The sequence below is a fragment of the Pangasianodon hypophthalmus genome, chromosome 11, assembly GCF_027358585.1.
Source record: "Pangasianodon hypophthalmus isolate fPanHyp1 chromosome 11, fPanHyp1.pri, whole genome shotgun sequence".
NCBI classification, from domain to species: Eukaryota; Metazoa; Chordata; class Actinopteri; order Siluriformes; family Pangasiidae; genus Pangasianodon; species Pangasianodon hypophthalmus.
The window spans coordinates 1446285-1470267 of NC_069720.1; the positions used below are offsets into that span (position 1 = coordinate 1446285).

Genomic DNA, 23983 nt, shown 5'->3' on the forward strand with positions numbered 1-23983 from the left:
GGGGGCATTTTCTAATTTGCATATTCATGTATATTTATATATCATCGCATATTAATCAAGGTAAAGGTGTACAGATAATCCGCAGATGTTTTTCATGTAGTTTCTTAAAATGACAATGTGGAACGCAAAAACTTTTAGCAATGCAGGGTAAGCTATTAGCTATTATTACTAATTAATGATAAATATTTATAAAACTGGTGTTGTTGTTTTTAAGGTAATGTCATTTTTGACATGTTTTCCTGCTGTTATTAATCACAATTAATCACAGGGAAAATGTTGAATTATATAAATATTTAAGCTCTTTCATGTTATAGATAGTGATGTCCTAATTTGCATATTCATGCATATTCATAGACTCTCACATTTTACTTAATAAGGTAATGGTGTAGAGAAAATTCTCAGATGTCTTTAAGTAATTTCTTGTGTGTTAAAAATAAATTGAACAATGTATTATATTAAACAGTTTTTTTTTACAATAGTCTAAATTGCACATTTAAGTATTTATTCTACAAATCATTCATTTTAATCAAACGAAATCTCTTGTTCAGATTGCGTATCAGCAGGAGAAGAAAAATTCGCACTGAAAAAGTGGGGGAAAATAAGGGGGACTTATTTTGGTTAGCGGGTGAGTTGAATTTTGCGGAATGAATGCTGTCGTCTGTGCTGAAGAATAAAAAGGTAATGTTCCTGGCGTCGGGTCGCTGGCGTGTGTTTTACGGTCTGAGAGTTTGGCTTGGAGCGGCGCGAGGACCACACTTAAGCCCGAGGTGTAGTGCCACCCACTCTTTGTCACACTGGAGCCCGTTCAGAATAAACTGGAAACATGGCCACGTCAGTCCTCCCAGGTTTGAGTGTGTGCCTTGTATGTGTGTGTGTGTGTGTGTGTGTGTGTGTGTGTGGAGAAGATGGAGTGTGTATGAAAATGAGAATATAGATGCAGTGAGAGAAAAGGACACTGATATATGCCTGAAGCTGTCCATGCACAGCTTGTGGGCTCTTGCTAAAGCCATGAATAAGGCACTTGTGCATGAACATGTACAAACACAGATGTCCACATGCATGCACTTACACTCTCTCTCTCCCTCTCTCTCTCTCACACACACACACACACACACACACACACACACACATGCATACACACGTTGAGGCCTCCCATACCATCTTGCTCTGTCTTTGTCATCTCCTCCAGCTTCTTCTGCTTCAGTGTGTCCACCACGTCGGCCAGGCTCCCTTTGCGGCGCTCCGGCGTTCCGAAGGCAGAGGCTCCCAGCAGGTCACCTCGCTCCCGTGCCCCCTCCTCCGGCTTGTGCGGAGAGGTAGAGTTATTCCGGAAGGAGTAGAGGGAACATACTTTATTGCTGTCTGACTCCTAAAGGAGAAAAACAAAGAGCAAGAGAGGGGAGAGGAGATTGTTTAGGCCTCAAATCTTTTTCTGAGTGTTTTCCCAGATGCCACAGGGGAAGAGGAAAGGCAACGATTTGTGGATTATCGAAGTGTCACAGTGTCATACGATAATCAGAAAATCATTAGATCTTACATTTAACGATAACACGAACGCATTTTTCTTTCTTTCTTCTCTGTGCCACTGCAATTCCATGCTAACGTGTTGTTCGAGTCAGAGCTGGAACGCCGAGCAATTTGTCGGTCCCTCCAGTGGCTGGCTGCTTTTACGCTGAACCCTGCGGGCGCTCGTAAATCTGAGCCCTGTCTGGAGCTGCTGTTGTTTTGCGATCCCACCTGCGCGTGGTTTAGTGGTTAACTGGGCTCTTGTCTGAGCTCCGAACACTCACAAAACACTCTCTATATTTAAAGTAGAGAAGGAATCCTTGTGTCAGTCTAAAATCACACAAATCACGTGACGAGAGATAAAAAAGTTAGTGCGCCCTAATAAAACTAAAGCAGCTCGTTTCAGCTCCTCCCAGAATGGCATTGTGAAACGCTGGCAGATCGTGATTGATGAGGGGCAGAGGAACTCGGAGGAAGGAATTCTGGGATGGGTCCAAGAAGAGCACGGGATTGCTCCATCGTACTGTATACAGAGCTGCTTAATCCCTGAAAATATGCAGGAATGTGAAGAGCCGAGAGCTGAGAGTGGAGAGAGGTTAGCAGATGTGCATGCGGAGCAGCCGGTCTCTGTGCAGCGTGGTGCCCCGGGCACAGACGGACAACAGGGCACGAGGGCACGAGGGCAAGAGGGCGGGGTGATTATGCAGCAGATAATTCAGAGCAATCGGCTGGCACAGGGTTTTACACACAGGTCATCACCAGAGACTACATGCACACTCCTTTCTCTTCCAGTTTTTATCTCCTGTTCACACTCTGCCGTGATCCAAACCGTCTCCACCCTGCTCTTTATTTTTCTTTTACAACACAACACCTGCTCCTGTCACAAAACTCTCACTACAACAACTCTCCTAAACTACCCTCCAGCTTGTCGTTAAAAAAAATTTAATCCATGATTTACAAATGAAAAACACTCTCATAGATCAAATGTGCACAATTCATTTTCCCTCTTTATACGAAGAGAGAATCGGCTTGAGCCTGAGAAGATAGAGGAGAAATTCTTTACATCTTTATAATGCTTTTCCTAATTACACCAATCACACAAAAGCTCTCGTTAATCCAATTACGCACGCTGTAATATCGAGCACCTGAGCAACACACTGCATTTACATAAGAGACAGAGAGAGAGACAGAGAGAGAGAGAGGAGCAGGAGGAGGAGGAGAAGGAGGAGAGACCACCCAGAAATAAGCCACTGTGTGTGGTGTGATGAAGCAGAGTTACTGTTAGCACCCTGAAGTTGATTATTTTCCTATAACAGCACATCATGAAGTGTTTTAACCCTCTTATATGACAGTAATTTGACACTGATTTTTTTGCCTCTCGTTTTTCTCTCTCTTGAAGTTAATAAGACAAAAACAAACCATACACACACAGCATGACAGCAAAGTGTAAACTCCTCTGTCCTGAAGATTCTGGAAAAGACTTAATGTTTCAGCTTGACTGTTACAAAGCGCTCACCCTGGAGACTCCTTCCATAAATTGTAAATTTAACAAAATCTTTAAAAATGCATTTATTATCAGTGGAGCGTCTGCCGTACAAATCCCCGTGATTGAGCTGTCACTACAGAAACAATAACATATTAGAACGAGCGCATTAATATAAACTAATTTCTCTACTGTCAGAGCTGCTGTTATAGAAAATTAATCAACACCTCCTGACCAATCACAATCCAGAATTCAACAGCGGTGTAGTATAACCGACTTTAACCACTGAATAATCAGACGTGTCATTCTTTAATAAATAAAAATGGCAATCATTGGCAAATACTTGTGGTGTAAGAGAAATAATACACTTGAAGACCTAATGTTACAGGAAAATAATTTGAAAATGTCGACACTCCGGTTCTGTTTAGTTCTGGGTCAGTTCTTTGGTTGTGTTCTGTTCCGGATTAAGAGGATTTTGGGTCAGCAGTAAGAGAGGAGGAGACAAATTTCCTTTTATAAGCAGTAAACAATGAGGGCCTGTCAGTGGCTCTTCAAGTGCCTGTGTCCAATAGAGAGAAGCCATAGAGACTGAGTCCACACACACACACACACACACACACACGCTCAAGGACTCCTGCTCCCAGTCTCTCTCATTGTCTCCCTATTTATAGATTCATAAAATCGCTCTGACATGAAATGTAATTCAATACTCTGCTCTCTGCGACTTTTTCACTCCGCAAGGGATCTCGAGCCACTTGCGGATGGCTTTAGACTTCAAAGCCAAACATTTGGCGAAAGTCTTCTTTCCAGAAGTCTCCAGAGGGACACCCTGTTACACTCGTGCTGTGTCCTTGGGACGAAAATCCGTCTCAGCTGGGACGCAGTGTTTAGCGGATGCGTGCGCATGTATATGTGACGGATGGAGTAGACAGTGCCGTGTGTGGCTAAAATTAACTGCTTTTATCAGCCATGACAGTGGAGTAGCACTAACCCTCACATTTGGGACAAAATGAGTTAAAAGTTTTTGACTCAATATTAAGGTCAAAAATTCTCAAATTTTTCACAAATCTATTTATATTTATATTTATATTACAGACATTATTTTCCGAGAGTGTCAAAGTGAATTAAACGTGTAGTAAGTGATTTTTTAAGTCACTTTTTTTGGTGATATTTTAAAATTCTGCTCTCTATAGCATCAGCAGGCTGTAAAAAAGAGAAAAGCACATGATACGGACCACCAACATCCAACCAATCAGGACAAGCTGGCTGTCAATCATGTCTCCTGTCAGATCAGATCTAGCATTCAGGACATTACGCTTTGTGGTTTCTTGGTAACCTTACAAGCTGTAGCTTATTAACTTCAAGAGAGAGAATAAAGAGAAGCTGGCGAGGGAACAACTGTTTACAGCTGCTATAACGTAAGTAAGAAGAGGAACTAACTCATTCCATATAATATTAAATATAACTAGAAACTGATAATAACTATCATGTGTTGATGATTAATTGAAAAAAATTGCAGTCGTTGGAAAAAAATTGCTTGGGGGATAAAACACTCCAGGATGTGCTGCTGTAGGAAAATAATCAATGTCATGGTAGTAACAGTAACTCCGCTTCATTATTTTACTCTAACAGCACCACACTGAGTGTCTTATTCCATAAATAACTGGGTCAGTGGAACAGAACCTCGGCCCTACAGAACACACCATGGAACCCAAACACAAACCCATATTTCATCCATCACTCATTTACTAAGAACATTACCAAGTCTTAGGACTGTAAATGGTCTGTGCTAGACCCACTTCCTGCCACTGGGTGTGTGTGTGTGTGTGTGTGTGTGTTTCTCACCATGCGCTGCTGGGCCGACACCAGGCTGTCCCAGTCGGATTCAGGTGGCACGCTGCTGCTGACGGGTGGCAGTTCCTCGCCGTGCATCTTGCCGTGCAGCAGGCTGTGAATCGGCAGCTGTGGTGCTGCCAGCGGCTCTGTGCCTTCATCCTTCTCCCAAACCAGGCGCTCCTGACCAGCTCCGTCCTCACCGACGTCTGCACCCGAGGCAAACGGAGAGGTGGCTTGTTTGGAAGACATGATTCTGCTGAGACACGGAAAGAAAACAGAGAGAGGAGAGGGAAGGTCAGACAGCATAGAACTTCCAATCTCAATTCATTCATTATTTTCATATTTTTACATCGCGACCTGAGACGCATGTTCTTGAGGTTTGCAAAGATCCTCTCAAAAGCCCTCGGACTGAATGACGCTTTCTTTTTAATCCTTTATTTAATGTAAGCAGCCCTGGAACTTCTTAGGGTGGGCCCAAAACTCCGATTAACACACTAAGAAGGTTACCATGCTATAAAACAGGCTCAGAGAGGAACAAAAGCTGGATTTCTTCCTTTCTTCCTTCATCCTTATTAATGAGTCAATAAACATCCAAAAAACATGACTCATATTACAAGAGACACCTTTAACATTGTTATTTGTTGCTTTTTCCTTGGTTGTAAGCATAAATCACAAGCATGGTGATGCAAAATTTACTTCACACAACCAGTTAATTAAGTAGTTTTAACAACTCATCATGCTAGACATAAAATTCCAACTGCGATGTTTTTTTTTCAAATTAACTTCATTTTCATCCTCGACAAATTACCAAAGCTTTTACTACTGCACTATTTCACTCTCACATGAATAATATTACTCAAATTAATGAGCAACAGAAAAGTCAGTGACGCTCCTCATGCACCAGGTACAAGAGAAAAGATTCGGTTTAAATTTTGCGAGCACTGCTTGTCTGTGAGCACTTCGAGCTCCCCGACAATTAATACACAGCCGCACACACGCTGTTCTGTACAATGGGGGAAATTAATACGGAGGGTGCTAATCTAATTAAGCTCTTGGTATAAATAACTGTATCATAAGGCTTTCCTACTGATCTGAAGTGCTGAGAAGCAGCCAGCACGTGTTTACTCCTAATCCCCTTCTCCCTGCGTCTGCTCTGTGCGGTTTATCTATGCTGGATATCCAGCAATTAAACAGCACCTCAGGACTCTACACACACCGCTAACTATTAGCCGGGGGAGGGCTACGCTGCGCTATGAAGTGAGCAAGACACGGAGAGTTGAAGTGAAGTAAAAAAACTACTGGTTCGAGTTGGCACCAGAACCAGAGGGCATGGGAATTAGAGGTCAAGGTTCCCTCCACTGTGCGCTAATGTCTTCTTTTTGCCCGCTGGGAGATGAAACCGAGGCAGGCTGGGTAATGAAGGCAGCCCAAGGTGCCTCCAGAACTCTAGCTCCCAGCTCTGCCAAGTTTTACAGCATGGAGTCCATCAGGGGGATGAAAACAAATCAGATGGACACGGCGAAGTTAATCTGTTCTTGCGTCTGTCCACCTACTCTCATCTACCCCATCTACCTCTATCTATTCCTCATCTACTCTCATCTACCCCATCTACCGCTATCTATTCCTCATCTACTCTCATCTACCCCATCTACCGCTATCTATTCCTCATCTACTCTCATCTACCCCATCTACCTCATCTACCTCTATCTATTCCCCATCTACTCTCATCTACCCCATCTACCTCTATCTATTCCCCATCTACTCTCATCTACCCCATCTACCTCTATCTATTCCCCACCTACTCTCATCTACCCCATCTACCTCTATCTATTCCTCATCTACTCTCATCTACCCCATCTACCTCTATCTATTCCTCATCTACTCTCATCTACCCCATCTACCGCTATCTATTCCTCATCTACTCTCATCTACCCCATCTACCTCATCTACCTCTATCTATTCCCCATCTACTCTCATCTACCCCATCTACCTCTATCTATTCCCCATCTACTCTCATCTACCCCATCTACCTCTATCTATTCCCCACCTACTCTCATCTACCCCATCTACCTCTATCTATTCCTCATCTACTCTCATCTACCTCTATCTATTCCTCATCTACTCTCATCTACCTCATCTACCTCTATCTATTCCTCATCTACTCTCATCTACCTCATCTACCTCTATCTATTCCCCATCTACCTCTATCTATTCCTCATCTACTCTCATCTACCCCATCTACCCCATCTACTCTCATCTACCTCATCTACCTCTATCTATTCCCCATCTACCCCATCTACCTCTATCTATTCCCCATCTACTCTCATCTACCCCATCTACCCCATCTACTCTCATCTACCTCATCTACCTCTATCTATTCCCCATCTACCCCATCTACCTCTATCTATTCCCCATCTACTCTCATCTACCCCATGTACCTCTGTTTACCCCATCTACTCTCATCTACCCCATCTACCTCTATCTATTCCCCATCTACTCTCATCTACCCCATCTACTCTCATCTACCCCATCTACCTCTGTTTACCCCATCTACTCTCATCTACCCCATCTACCTCTATCTATTCCCCATCTACTCTCATCTACCCCATCTACCTCTATCTATTCCCCATCTACTCTCATCTACCCCATCTACCTCTGTTTACCCCATCTACTCTCATCTACCCCATCTACCTCTATCTATTCCCCATCTACTCTCATCTACCTCATCTACCCCATCTACTCTCATCTACCCCATGTACCTCTGTTTACCCCATCTACTCTCATCTACCCCATCTACCTCTATCTATTCCCCACCTACTCTCATCTACCCCATCTACCTCTGTTTACCCCATCTACTATCATCTACCCCATCTACCTCTATCTATTCCCCATCTACTCTCATCTACCCCATCTACCTCTATCTATTCCCCATCTACTCTCATCTACCCCATCTACCTCTGTTTACCCCATCTACTCTCATCTACCCCATCTACCTCTATCTATTCCCCATCTACTCTCATCTACCTCATCTACCCCATCTACTCTCATCTACCCCGTCTACCTCTGTTTACCCCATCTACTCTCATCTACCCCATCTACCTCTATCTATTCCCCACCTACTCTCATCTACCCCATCTACCTCTGTTTACCCCATCTACTATCATCTACCCCATCTACCTCTATCTATTCCCCATCTAGTCTAGTCTACCCCCCCCCATCTACCACTGTTTACCCTGTCTACCGCCATCTACCACCCATCTACCTGATATCTACCCCCATCTACCACCATCTACCACCCATCTACCTGATATCTACCCCCATCTACCACATCTACTGCCTCCTCTCCTCCCATTTACTGGTGTCTACGTCTGGTCTATCCCCATCTATCATTGTTTACCCTCTTAACTGCCCTGTACCCCCATCTATCACCCATATACTCCCTTTTTCACCCATCTGCTTCCATATCCCCTTTGTCTACCCTGTGTTCCCCCAGATCTACCTCCCGTTTAACCCTGTCTACCCAATCTACCATTTTTCTACCATGTGTACCCCATTCATACCTTACATCTAATCCCATTTCCACCCCTAGTCTATGACCATCTACTACCCTCTACCCCTTTTCTGCATCCATCTATACCCATCTACCTCTGTATTTGCCTGTCTATGCCATCTACCTCCATCTACCCCTCGTCTACATCCAAATACACCCCATCTACCCTGTCTAATCCAATATACAGCCATCTCATGCCAAGTACGCTTTGTCTACACCCATCGATCCTACACCCATCTATTTCCATCTACACCTATCTATGCCTGTCTACAGGCCTGTGCTCTCCTACACCCAGCTTTTGACCCCTTCTGGAAAAAGAACAACTACTTCATTTGAAAATGTGCTATACACGCACATACACACACACACACACACACACACACACTTGAGTGAGCACTTAAACCGGCCAGTGCTCTCGATATGAATCATTAAATGCGGTTCATTAATTAGGGCAGCTCGCAGTGCGGAACAATACGAGCATCTGTGATGATCATATGCATCCACACAGTAGTGTGACGAGCGCACTCGGACAATAGACGGCTGTGGAAGTTAATCAAACACACTATAACAGCTGTGTAAACATGGGATGTGTCCGTTAACATGGACAGTGAGGAGGAGGCGGAGGAGGAGGCGGAGGAGGAGGCGGAGGTGCAGACATGAACCTGAAACTGAACCTGTGAGCACTTCTGATTTCTTCAACAACACAAAATCCTTACTTTTAATCAGCTATAATAAAGCCATTTTTCTTTATATCAAAAAAGGGAAAATCAGAATTCAGAGAAAAGTTTAGGAACACGAGGAAAGGGAAAAAAAGAGCACGGCAAGCGATTCTGCGACCATTTTTTATTCATGGATCCAAAGCGCCCGGCGTTTCTTCAGTGGATTGCAAGTGAAACAAAGCACTTCTTTTGTATTACACACTAAATCAAGTGGTATTATTTTACCTCTAAAATATTCAGTCTCTTAGGCACTTTTCCTCCAGTCTCCAGCCATCAGTCAAACTGCTGAGGCATGAGAGTGTGTGTGTGAGAGAGAGAGAGAGAGAGAGAGAGAGGAGCTGACTCCATCCTCCCGTAACATGTGTCTACAGCAATCTTGTTAGAAAATGCAACAGATCTGCGCCCGGGCTCCGTAACTGTATTTGTCAGTTGGAGTTAATAATTTATTAGGGGAGCCGGGAGGGTCGAGCTGCTCGTGTGCGCAGCCAAGGCTGAGTGCTGGGGTTGAGCTTGTGGCTCACACACACACACACACACACACACACACACGCACACACGCACACTTGCTCTCCCTCTCTCTCTTTCTGTATGTGTAAATATATATATATATACCTCCTGCACAGCCCCGACCTTATTGCCCACATGTCCATGAGGCTAATATTCACCCCCTCCTCCTCCCCGCCTATGCAGTTATGATAATTAAACAATATGGGCCAAACCAAATTGAAAAAAAGATGTGTGTGTGTGGGGGGGGGGGCACATATGCGTGTGTGTGGCGTGTGATTCATCATCCTTCATACTGCATTCTTATTGCATGTCATTGCGGCCTTTTTGTCCATGCAAACCATAAAACGGCATCCTGTTTAAAATTACGACCGGAATATGACAAGAGCATGCGGTAAACTTGTAAAGAGGCGCCATAATTTATTAAATTAAATCCTCTTCCTCATGCTGAGAACCCATACACACACAACCACACCCACATACTGACACTTTCTGTCATTTAGATTAATAATTCAACATTTCTCCGGTTAATAACTCGGATATACGTCGACCTTTTGCGCATGCCAAGCGGAGAATAGGGGTCTAACGCAGCGACACTATCTGTATCTGTATTTAAACCTGAAGCAGGTGTGGCCTAAATCCAAAGAGAGTTTTTTTTTGTTGTTCTTTCCTTCTTCCTTTCTTTCTTCTTTTCTGGTATTAATAATTAGATCTAACACTACACCCACATAAACACTCGAAAACACTCCAGGGGGAAAAAATGAAACAAAAAAAGCTTGCTTTGACAGTTCCTCCACCTCAGCTACATCACTCCAGTTCAAAATTAGTCTCTCGATATTTTCAAGCAAATTTAGGTGGTTCTGCTTCCCAAATATAAACAAACCAATAGTCTAATTTTAAACCACTCTGACCAGGCAGTTACTAAGGATGAAGGAATGAAAGCTGTAAATGCATCACGTAGCACTGTATGTTCACATTAATGTTCATGTTAATATTCATGTTAATGGTCTTTGTTTGTCCCACAAGCTTCATATCTGACTGCACACTCACTCTCATATAAAAGTAAAAACTTCTCACTTGCACAACATTTTTTTTGTTTTCTCTCCAAGTCCCGAATGACACCTAAAGGTCACAGCCTGGGAACCTTTCGGCAAGTTTTCTAAAATTAAAAACAAAAAAACAAATTCTCCTCCTCCTATTCATATCTGTTTAGAACTCCTTATGTGTTCAAATCGAATAATTCATATTGCAGAGAATATTACTGTGCTACTCCTTGTATGAATTCCTCACCAGGCCTCTCCAACTCACACTCGATTACACAATAACAATAGACAGCTAACAAACCGGATTAATCAATAAACGGAGAGGGAGCATGGCATGTCTATAATCCCTCTCTTTCTCTCTCTCTCACACACACACACACACACACACACACCGACGCCCCCAGAGAAGAGACGAGGCAAACAGAGAAGGCCTCTATATATAGCTGACAATATTGCAGCGCGTTTTAAAAGGATTAAGAGTTACGTCCTTGGGCAGCGAGGGGCTCATGTGGCTGTGTGTGTGCGCGGAATGCTTTGACTCATGAATTGTTGCCCGTGCTAATGTTTCATCACGCAAAAACAAACCTCTGTTTAATTGGTTTGAAGCATAAGAAGCAAGCAAAGCAACCACCCACCAACCCATTTTACACACATACACACACACACACACACACACCCTCCTCCATCCTGCGCACTGGTGTCCCTGAAGGTCTTATGACTCGAGGCCATGTGTCTTAGGATATCCGCTTTCACCTTTCTCAATCGTAAGACACCCCTTCTCTCTCTCTCTCTCTCTCTCTCTCTCTCTCTCTCCCTCCCGTCCCTCACTCTTGACCTTTTATAGACAATAGTGATCAGTAACTCCTGAGCTGGGCCGTTAAAGCTGAGTTCCCCCCCCCCTTCAGTCTCCAGTCCCCTAAATCACAAAGTCAACTCCAGAGGAAAACATTGCACACACGCACACGCACACACACACGCACACACACACACACACACACGAAACGCCACCGTCTGATTCATATGCATGGGAAGAGAAATAATCAAACCAAAAAAGCGAAAAAGTTGGGAGCAAAAAAAAAAAAACAAGAGAGCCATTGTTTCAGGAGCTAACGATGGGCGAGCTGAAAAATGGCAAAAAGCTGCTTTATGACGGGGCATGAAGTTACCATGGAGTTACAGAGAACACACACACACACACACACACACAGACAATAATAATAATAATAATAATAATAATAATAATAATAATAATAATAATCCTAGGGCAGTGAAAAGCAAATCATAAAAATACTTCATACATACAAACTTCACACAGTTGTTAATAATTCCAACTTTTAATTACAACTGACTGCTGTTTTGACCCTGACCATTAATTTTATTTTATTTTTTTAATGTACTTATCTGTGATTTTTCACTTTCATACCAATAGCATGAAATATAGCACTTGTCTTTAATTAATTTTTTTATAACACGCCTTGCAACATGTATTTTTTCTTTTTCTTTTTTTCTTTTTAAAAAAGCATGCCGTTTCCTTGGTTACAGCTGTGTAAATATTATAAATTAAATTATTGTAAATGTCTTTCCATTAATATAACTTTTTTTTCCATTTTCACAAGATGATGATGATGATGACATCATGACCAGTATACACCCCTATACACATTACACAGAATGCATGAATGCAAATAGAGCGACGAAAGAGTACGAGACAGACAGAATGTAGAGTGTGTGTGTGTGTGTGTGTGAGAGAGAGAGAGAGAGAGAGAGAGAGAGCACAGAAGCTCACACAGGTGACAAGGCCCTCGGCGTCCTCACCTCCTCTAATCAGCTTTCTGTTCTGCGTCTGGAAACATCACTAACGCACCTACAGCCGTTTAGCACAATTCAATTATCACGAGTGTGAGCGAGCGTTCAGATTGTTCATACGGTTTCATACAGCCGAGAGAGAGAGAGAGAGAGAGAGAGAAACATGAGAGTGATCTGAGTGACTCGTTTGTACGAACATCATTGCTGGAATTTTCCTTTCTTTATAATAATATTTAATAAAAGCATCAGAAGCTTGGCAACATGTGAAAATGACTGAGAGTGACAAGGGAAAAAATTAATAATAATAATAATTATTATTATTATTATTATTATTATTATTATTATTATTGTTGTTGTTGTTGTTGTTGTTGTTGTGTAGGGTTTCTTTCTTTTTTTTTTTTTGGTAACGAAGCATTTGTGCACAACGGTCAAATTAAGGGTAAAAAAAGAATCAGCTCAGGTTTTAATGGACCAAAACACAAGTGCAATAATCGTGCAATTACAGATGATGATACTGAAACACGCCAAATGTTGAAGTGAGAAATTCCTGCGCTCTTCAGAAAGGCACCTCGAGAGTTGTCCAAATTAATTTGTTTAAATTGTTCCTCCATAAATGTTGACCTATCCGTCCTCAAAAAGTCAACTTAATTATGAGAGCGCTACTTCATTTCTCTCTCTCTCAATCTCTCTCTCAATCTCTCTCGCGCTCTCACTCTCTCTCGGGGCTCAGTCTCTCCTCGTACGCTTTCAGGGAAATATCCAGCACTTTTCTGATACTTAGAAGAACCCTTAAAGCGAGTGAGTGAAGAAGGGGAATAAAAAGTGCACTTCAGATATCGAGTGCTGAAAATGACTTTTTGCGCAGTGAATTAAAAGAATTACAAGAAATAATATTCAGATCGGGCTGCGTCTCGATTTAACTACTTCCATCATGAGGTTAATCCAAAAGCTGTGTCTAAGTGTGTGTGTGTGTGTGTGTGTGTGTGCGTGTGTGTGTGTGTGTGTGTGCGTGTGTGGTTGAGAGATCAGGTAACAAATCAGTAAACACTCACAGTCTGTCCTCCTCAGCCACTGGCCCTCTTTCCTCTCCGACGCTCACCACTTCAGCACTGGATGGCATTACAACTCCGAAAAAAAAAAAAACGTCCGAAAGAGCCGATTCACCCACACACTCTCACACACACTCACACACACTCGCATACACAATCACACACAACACATACTCCCCCTCTCTCTCATACACACACACACACACACACACACACACACACACACAGACTGTAGCGTGCACTTGTCCCGGTCTGATGGCACGCTGTCTCAGAGAACACACATCCACCGAGAGAAGCGGAAAAGACTAAATGCACCCACACACACCCACACACACACACACACACACAGAAGAGCCAGCAGAGGCAGTGTTAAGCTCCACTGCTCACTCACAAACACACATGCTCCGTTTCGTATCGAGATCCCGAGACGAGAAAAACGTCGTGTTTTTATTCCTTTCTCTTTCACATGCTCGCAGCAAATAAGCAGAAATCAGGATCCTACTGAGGGGACACGTTTTCTAAAGTCCCTTCTGTCGCTGCCTGTGTAGTTAAGCAAACTTTTCAGCCAGCGGAGCCGTCGAGCAGAGCGTTAGCTGAGCAACACTGGGGTGCTTTGTGGCTCGCCTCGCGAGTTGACAGTAAGTTATGAGCCCTTTGTGAGCACACGGGAAAGCAAACAGATTGGAATCTGGCAGGAAGGACATAATGCACAATTCGCCTGTTGACTCTGAAATTCACGTTCTGAGTCCGAATTCTCTCTACACATTTTGCTTTTATGGTGAGAAAACAAAACCATCAAGCAAATCAACTGACACGAAATATTTACATGGTTTCCTTTTTATTTATTATTTTTATTAGCACATATTTGCACAAACATTCCACAATGCAACATTCATGCACAAAGCGTCCTTTCCGTCATTTATGAACTTAAAGCTCTCTTTCAGTCTTGAATGCGCAAAAGAGCTCGTGTAAATCAAGTGTAAAAAAAAAAATCTCCCACAATGCCCGATTGAGAGAGTAAATGAGTTTGGAAAGGACGCGTCCAAAGAACGTTGGTGGTATTTCTGGTTTTGGAAGAGGGGGGAAAAATACAGGGAGGGGAGGGTGGTTAGTTAGTTCACAAATCTTTTTTGTTTTAAAAAGAGAAAGAAAAAGAGAGATAAAAGCAGCATACAGAGAGGGAGGATTGATGAAGTAGAGTAGAGGAGGGGGGAAAAAACAGTGCCCCAATGATGGAAGGGGAGAAAAAAAGAAAAAACAAGAGGGACTGGCCAAAAAATGGTGGAACAATGGCTAATTATGAAGGAGCAATGGGAGCAATTTTGCAGCGACGGGAATGACTGGAAAAGAGGGACGCTGGAGAGAATGAATGGTGCTCTGCAAGAGAGCAGAGAGAAGTGTGTGCCTAAAGTTTTCATGAGGTCATCAAAAACACAAAACAAAGAAAACAAGAAAAAAAAAAAAAGACCGCGAGGCTGGTACAACTGCCGTGTGGACATCTGGAATGCTGGCACACACTGGCCGGCTTTCTCTAGGGACCATCCCTGTAATTCCTTTCTTTTTCCAAAAATAGGCCTCCTCGTCAGGCTGCGCTCCCCCAAATTGGAAAATTTGCAGCGCCTAATCCAAAGAATAGCCGTTTTGTTCTGTTCCATTCTCGTCTCATAAATAGGATTTATGTGGAGAAGAAGCAAATTGAGGAAATTACCTTTAACGCTGCTTTGATTATGCTGCTATTTTGGAGGCTACAGGACGGACAACAGCTCGTTAGTCAGCGCTTTGCTTCATCCCCTTAATTCCACTCTCTCTTTTGTCTTCTCTCTGAACTCCATTTGCCAAGTTTCTCTCCTCAGGGTGATGGGGTCCACCCATAAGAGACAGTAGAATAATTGTGAGTCCGACAGGGACTTTCTATGACATAAGAAAAAAAAAGGAGGATGAAGGAAAGAAACGAAGGAAGGCCCGGGAATCGTTGGAGAGAAGCTGGATTTGGTGTGGCACGTCAGTTGGAAAATCAAAACAGGGGTAGTTCATTTGCTCCACCCAGATGAGGCCATGTTAAGCAGTCAGGCTCGGTCGGGCCGCACCTCGGCAATTTACGATTAAGCCTTATTATTTTGGTGGAAGCTGACATTGATTGGCGAGTGGAAGAGCGGAAAACCAATTCGTCGGCCGCTTGTGGACGGGGAAGCGTGGGCAGCGGTGTGTGGCCGGGTGACAGGTCAGACAGGAGGGCTGGGGTAAATACCGGAGCAAATGAACACACTCTGAATTTTTTGGGACACTGAAACCACGTGATTGACAGCTAATACAAAAAAAAAACGAAGGAGCAAGATGGGAGTTGTAGCAGCTCTGAGTCCTGAAATCTGCTTCAGAGGTATGAGATAATAAGAGGTCAAATAAACCCTGTAGGCGTCAAGTCACTCATGTCGATAGCAGTTTGTTTCTTGTGGGCGTGTAGTGCCTGATACTGCTGTCGCTTGTGGGCGTGTCCAGAGTTTTTTAACTTATGATGAGAAATGGTTGTAGCTACAGTATATGTAGCTTCTAAAGCTAACTCTAAAGCAGACTAATCAGTGTGAAAATTGGTTTGATTTTCATGTTCCATGTCATCTTCTGACTAGCTTCTCAGATCAGATTAGCAAAGCAAGCTACTTGTACGAGCTACGTGCACTCACCAGAGGCACCAACGATCTCTGCTACTTCCTTCCTGCTTCCTGCTTCATAATGTCTCTACACACGTTTAATGAGAGAGCGTATATGACAGGATAAGATGAAAACATAGTTACACATTTTTCTTCCATGTTTGCGAGTCAAACACGAAGTTAATTTGCAGGTAAGAACTAAAGCTGTTAACAGGGAACTGAAGAAATGTCAGAGGAATCATTCAACTGGTCGTTTTGATGTCACTTCTGTAGTGCGTCATACTTAATTTGCATTTAAATCTCAATTTAGGTGTCAATGGCATGTGTCATTGTGTTGCCTGCTACAATAAACGCAGGGTTATGCTAAATATATAGTGATAAAATGATTCAGAATGAAATGATTCAGAACGGATCTCGCCCCACAAGTTTTGCTTCATCAGCCTGATCTGACGTTCTTCAGCATAAAACAGCACAGTAGCCGTAGTTCTGGAGACAAATGGGGAAAAATCATGGAGTTCAGTTCATCTGCGGCTTCCTCAGCACCGTGCCAACGAATGTGGTGACGTGAAAGCTCTCCTCTGCGCTCGGTAACTTCATCTCTCCTGTTACTCAGCCAGAGAAGTCATGTTGACTAACACGTTCATCTTTAACTCTCTATTCTATGCCTTTTTTAAATCCTACCCACTTCTTTTCCTGGCAGACATGTGCGTCACAACAAGGTTTTGGAATGAAATCATGGATTAAATTGCTTCCTTTACTAAAAGAAAAGAAAAAAAAAACAAACCTCATGAGTTTGCGACTGGATATGGTGTGTGTGTGCGTGTATGTGTGTATGTGTGTATCTGTGTCTGGCTTCCATCCACCACTCTGTTGTGGTTCCCCTCCACCGCAGTCATCCTGCTCCGTGCGGTTTTTCAGGAGGCTCGTCCGAAACCAATATGAAATGATCAGGATAATCTCGGCTCTCCTCATCTCCCTCACACGGCTCGGGAACACAAAGAAGCTCTTTGTGTGTGTGTGTGTGTGTGTGTGTGTGTGTGTGTGTACTAAAGACTGCGTAGACGTAGATCACCATCGGCAAATCAATCAAAAGCATATTAAGCAAACACGTGTTTCGGGCCTGGGACGTTCGGGAGAGGACTTGAGGGACGTGGAGGAGGAGGACTGAGTAAATTAACATCACTTCTGTTTGTCTGTTTATACAAGAGCACTGAGCACAAGGGACAAAAGATTTAATGGTACCCAAGTCTTGTAGGATCATCAACCTCCTCCTCAACTACAGATATTTCAGATGAGCAAAAACCGTCAAACTTCAACAAGGCCAAAAAAGACAAAAGAAATCAGATTTTGGCTAAATTTTTTTCTGGCAATTATATGCTTTGGCATAAATATATTTTACCAATATAATGTGCAATTATTTTTATTTAGATGTTATATAAGAAGCCATTTTACCAAACACTGCGCTAAAAACATTCAATCCAAAGATGTAAAGACGTCTAAAACCTCACAAGCTTAGTGTGATTTTCTCACACGCATTTGGAGGGTTACACACCAGAGCGAAACGGAAATTCCTCCATTCCATCAATTCAGACTGTGATCAGACTGCAGCTTTCAAAACGTCCACCATCACATCATCATCATCTTCATCATCATCATCATCATCGTCATCATCAAAACAGAGAAGAGCGCTTACACACTGTGTACAGACGACAGAGCACAAAGTTTTAAAATGTCTAAAGAGAAATGAATCCAACAGAACAGAAGTAAGTGAATGAATCGGAGATTATTTCCACATCGATGATCGAGTGGCGTGAAGAGACGACTACGAGGTGATGAAACAGAGACCGATGTGAATTTCCTTTTGGAGACTTATTATTATTTGCAGTTTGTCAGGAGACATAGACGTATGGCACGGCGTATTTCTTCCTTTTCACTTTAGAAATGTAATGCAGAGGAGAAATATATTTCAGTTCAGGAAAAAGTTTTCAGAACTATATAGAGAGTAAAAAAACATATGGTCATGTGACAGGTTGTCTCTCTCAGATACACACACATTTATCTTATAATAATAATAATAATAATAATAATAATAATAATAGTGCAATCGTAATACGACGAACTTCCTGTGAGGTGAATAATACATTAGAGGGAGTCTAACGCCGTGGCTGTAGCCTGGTTAGGCTTAAATACACAGAGCAAACAAGAGGGAAGGTCAATATCTAGTGAAGGCCAGACAAATATTTGATAAGAGGATAGGGACAGAGCCAGAGGCAAACTCCGCCCCTTTTCCCGTCCCCTTACGACCACACTTCCCTCCTCATCCCTTTATCCCTGTACACTCCACCTCTCCGTCACTCAGGCAGCAGATGTGTGTTTCACAGCCCCGCCGAGCATGCAACCCAATCCGCAAACAATAGCCGTGTGCTGACAAAGGTCGCCTTTCGCAATACGTGTGTTATCCATGTTATCGGAAACCTTAAAAACACACACACACACTCACAAGCCAGACCAGTGCGCTCCGGACAAGTGCACATCAGCCCATGTCCAGGACGACACAATCCCCACCTCTTAATATGCTGATTACTCGAGTTTAAGCTCCTTATTTAACCCTAAGCTGAAAGTCGGTGTAAACAAGCACAATCCTATTAACCTAACAGTTCACGTGAAACAGCAGCCACGATGCTGAAGATGCTAAATCAAAAATAAAAAAAAAAAAACAATGTGGTAAACTCTTAAGAAAAAGCTCCTCAAGGGTTCTTTGGGTGCTTAATTATCTTTCCTGAGACATCTGACTTGAAGTATTGGATGAAAAGGAAACCAAATGTTGCCAGATTCCACGAGAAGCTCGAAAAGGTCCAAAACTGAAGAACACGACAGGGTCCTAGATTTCATTTTATACATACAATTTTAATATTTTAATAATTTTGATCGTTTTAATATTTTAATAGTGAATGTTCTGTTCAGTACAGGTACTAATCACAATGAAATTAATGAAGTAAATAAACAATAAAAAGTCAATAAAAAATTCAAATTAAAATGATCATTTTACATATAAATATTTTAAATATTAATGCCTTTAGAAAAAGAAACACACAAAAAAAATATCAGTTTCAACACTGAGAAAAAAATGTAGCGAGATTTAAAACGTACATGTTCTACCAAGAACCTCGAAGAGTTACAAAACTGAAGAAATGTAGGGTTCGAAATTTATTATTATTATTATTATTATTATTTTTAGAAAACGGGTGCTAATCACAACAAAAAGAAACACGTACACACACACATGCACGCACACACACACACACACACACACACACACACACACACACACTACATTCCCCCAAATGTAGTTCGATTTCAGAAGCATGTGTCTGGCCACAATTATCCACGCTTGCTTTATATTGCACAAATTTTAAATTCATTAAAGATGTCATTAGCTAATTAAAGGCTCAATGCTGTAAATTCACAGAAGCGGTCCAGAAGCGTAATAACACTTAGAGCCGCTCAGAAAGTCAGAAAGCGAAGTGCTCAGTAAAAATGTAATCGTCGTGCTTGATGAGCTCATCACAGTCCCTCGGTCTCCTCGTGCTTTCTAACTCTTCTCCTTGTCACCGTGAAGTGCAAACAAACTCATCAGTGTGTCTTTTATGCAGCGAACTTCTAAACGGCCTTCGCTGTTTCACTGTATTATTCATAAACATGCTGCGATTTTTTTAAAGGTGACAAACAAACAAACGACGTTTTGTTCAGACGACAGATGCTTGGTGTGTTTCATTCTGCCGACATGGCACCAGCAAATGCAAACGGTTTTAGGGTAAATATTTAACAGCAAGCCATTTAGGCAGAAACAAAGCGTGTGTGTGTGTGTGTGTGTGTGTGTGTGTGTGTGTGTGTGTCAGAAAGCATTCTCTTGTTGAGTCATTTCTAAAGATGTAATGCATAAATGAGACAGGAAACTGTACTTTCTCTGTGTGTGTATGTGTGTGTGTGTGTGTGTGTGTGTGTGTGTGTGCGCGCATGCATACATATGTCGATATTTGTTCCGTTAGCTAATTTGCTTCTGCTTATGCGAATCATGCATATAAAGAACGTTAACGCTCTTTTGCGCCTGTGTGCCAGTGTACGCTCTTAAAAAAGGTTCCTTAAGGGTTCTGGTTAGATGGTTCTGGCTTTTTAACGGGTCCTACTTGAAACTTTTTTGCGAAAATAAATGGTTCTCCGCAGAACCTCGAAGAGGTACAGTAAATCTAAAGTATCCTATAGGGGCCTAGATTTATTTATTTGTTTGTTTGTTTTATTTATTTATCACAGTACAGTACTAATCTGGGATCCCACGATTGAATAATAATAATAATAATAATCTTATTTTACTATTTGTATTTCATTTATATAGCACCTTTTTATTTGGAAAAAGAAATACACAAAAAATTTAATTATTTTCATAACTGACTGAGAAACGCGGTACCAAGAGAACCAAACAAGGGAATGTGGGCGGAGCTAGAAATAATGCAGACTATTGATTGGTCAAATGACATCATACATCATCACAGTGTGAGACAATGGCAAGAACAACTTTTCTACAGGACTATAATGGCAACACAATTGTTTGTACACTCATAGAAGACAAAGGTTCCTTAAGGGTTCTTTAGATGGTTCTCAGTTCTAGCTTTATGAAAAGCGTCTAACTGGAACCTGGACGCAGGTTTTTGGTGCTAGATGGAACTTTTAATGTGTGTGATAACGTTCCCATTAAATTAAAAATCCAGAAAAATCCGGAGTCATGTAAAGTAAATATTAAACCGGACCTTGAAGCTTCACCACTTTTGCTGCTGTTTTTGTAAGTACTGTCACCAAGCCACACCCTCTAGAGAGACTCCGCCCACTTTCACTTTATATGATAGGAAACGGACACAAAAACTCAACCATGGTCTAGATACTCCAGTGCACTGTTCTAGAAAGAAAATGTGTGTGTGTGTGTGTGTGTGTATTGTATGTGTGAGGAAAAAGGAAGGGAACTCTCAGAGGTGTTTAGGTGTTTCCAAAAATCCTGAAATCTTTAAACTCGTCAGCAGCCGTGCAGTTCAGCAACAAGGCTGCGGTGCTAAAAACAGCAGCTCGGTGCTCTGTGCTAAAAATACACCGGGCTTCTCTCAGGCGAGCGAGGAAGCCTGAATTACACACAACATGAGCTTTAACATGGATTCAAATCCCTGTTTTGGCTCTTACGTTCAGTCAAAAAAAAAAAAAAAGTCGATTCACTTGAGAAAAAAAAATGGCTCAGGTGCATACACGACTGTAAATTGCGTTCACGCTGAGAGGCAGATGACGGACGTTGTTCCTCGAGTCATTATAATCTGACGTGTCACAGTATAAATCTGAGTGTCTATGTGCATGAGCTATTTAAACATCCTGGTCTCTTAAACCTATTCACCATTAGCATTATGGCATTAGCATTATCTTTCCAGTTGCATCTCAGAATTTCCTATTCTTAATATTATTTCCCATTCTCTAAGAGGATTACGTCATGACGCGGCGGCCCCGCGACGCCGACGGCCACGAGCATCAGGGGAAAATACCTCACGGTGAGTAATACTCAAACACCCGGCGCTTGTGCCTGTGTGTATACACGTATGGCATCGCTAGCCACTCAGATTGCGCTAGTCAGTGCCCACGCCAAAGACTGAGAGTGGCAGCTGCAGCAGCATGTCCTTCCACACTCACACACACACACACACACACACACACATGCACACAAACAAGACCAATCATAATGGGAGTCTTAATTGAGTTTCGCCGTTTTTCGAGCGTGCCATTATCCCGAGCTAATGGCGTCCACTGGTCCTCTCTCTCGTTACTTGAGTGGGTCTTGAGCGAGCCTCTTGTTTCCTACAGACGGAGATAACGCGACGCTAACGACTACACCCACAGTCATCAGCGATCTGCATATTCAATAACTTCCGTAATTACGTGCGCAATTCATCAGATCCCATCTGATTGCAGAGGGGAAGAGAGACAAGGCACGAGAGAGAGAGAGAGAGAGAGAGAGAGAGAGAGAGAGAGAGAGAGAGGTCTGATTCCTCGAGGACACAAGTCTAATCACAAAAACTAACATGATAATTGAAATCAGAATGGAAAGGCTTGGAGCGACGCCGGCACGAGGCTGCGGTGAGACTCGGAGAGAGCGGAAGCACTTGTGGCTCGAGAGCGAGCGAGAAGCTGATAAAGGATGCTGACAGATGGAAGGAGAGAGAAAAATGGATGCAGGACAAGTTCAAGGACCTGCGAGTCACCGCTTGATGCCCTCAAAGCAATGCGAAACGAGATGGACACAAAAAATTCATTCACAAACAAGTGTTGAATTCTCTGCAGTTTACACTTTTACGTTTCTCTGTCTTTTTTGTGTTATTAACTTCAAAAGAGAGAAAAAAGAGAGAGGCTGGTGAAGGAAAGACTGTTTATAGCTGCTATAACGTAAGTGAGAACCGGAACCAACATGAACTAACTTTCAATGTAACCATAAATGGATAAAAAAGAGTATGATTCATTAATCAGTAAACAGTTCTAACAGTTCGTGGACAAATTGCTGTAGAATACGAGCGATAAAACACTTTGGGACATTCTGTTGTAGGAAAATAATCAACAGTAACTCCACTTCATCACACCACATTATACTCTTAACGGTTCTATGGTTGCTCCTCTGGTGAACCCTTGAAGATCCTACAACCCTATTAGAAAGAGTTTTAGGATCCTAAAAACGCTTTATTATTTAACAAACCCTTAAAGAACTCTTGGTTCAGCCTTATTAGGGTTCTCATAGGGCCTCACAGGCCTCCTAAACCCATTCTGACAAAAATATTTAACTAACTCTTAAAGAACCCTACAAGAACCCTTTCTAAGAGAGTACCGAGTACAAAGAGCTAAATGTCAAACTCCTGACAGGTTCCAGATATTAAGAAGAAAATAATGAGGAATAATTTTGTTTGTACCGAACACTTACCCAGTTATTATATACTCCTGTAGGAATTATGGTTCTTCAAGGGTTCTCTAAGGGTTCACTGGATCATTACAGGTTCTTAGAGTGCATCTAAGGTAAATGATCAGAACAGGATTTCCCAACCTGGTAGAAATGCATACTTTTAACAGAAATAATTACAGAAACATCAATCAACATGACAACAAGATCGGTGTACTGTCTTTAAAGAAATTAAAAAGCGGAAATGATAACGAGTGTTATTTTAATATTTAATTCCACAATAATACATTAGTAGACTTGTGTAATAGCCCATAAGTCAAGCTCGACGTGTCTGAACTTTATGCTATTTCAGTAATTCGTATCGTTCTCTAGAGTCGGTAAACACCATTTCTAAAACAGAAAGAGTTTCCTAACAGCTGTATCTGTGTTAATCACGAATACCTACGTTATTGTTCCATCTTCTGCTCTCTGCCAATTGCACGTTATCAAATTATAGGTAATCTTTTCCACTCAAATCCTGAAGAAATGTTCCCAATTTGTAAGGACAGACATCAGCATAATGTTCTGGAGGTAAAAACAGAAAAAAAGAAAAAAAAGTCCGTCCCTGATCTTCAACACTCCACGCCCCGGTGTGTCCGTTTCTCCGATGGGCAGAAGATTAACTCGGAGATAAAGCTGACGATGAAGATGAATGTCTCCACGTCGAGCGCTCTACTTTACAGTCTCTCCCATCTGCTGAATCTCATACTTAGCGATAATTAGTGATGCCAAATTCATTAACCCGAGCTGCCGTTATAGCGGCCCCTGCCATAAATTAGCTTAATGTGAGCGGACATATTCCAGTTGTAATAGGGGATATAAAAGGTGAG

General features: G+C 42.2%; 1 protein-coding gene across 18 annotated transcripts in view; it reads right to left on the reverse strand.

Moving 5' to 3' along the window:
• Window positions 1-23983, reverse strand: part of sox6 (SRY-box transcription factor 6) — a 178339-nt gene that overhangs the window by 109858 nt on the left and 44498 nt on the right. For 8 of the 18 annotated variants that reach the window (XM_053238096.1, XM_034308752.2, XM_034308745.2 and 5 more), the window contains 2 exons: window positions 4835-5081; window positions 1159-1369 (listed from right to left, as the gene is read on the reverse strand). In XM_053238096.1, the coding sequence (XP_053094071.1) occupies window positions 1159-1369; window positions 4835-5081 (458 nt within the window). Of the gene's footprint in view, window positions 1-1158; window positions 1370-4834; window positions 5082-13499; window positions 14644-23983 lie in introns of those variants that run through there. The other 10 variants (XM_034308749.2, XM_034308751.2, XM_034308753.2 and 7 more) reach the window with 9 other exon arrangements.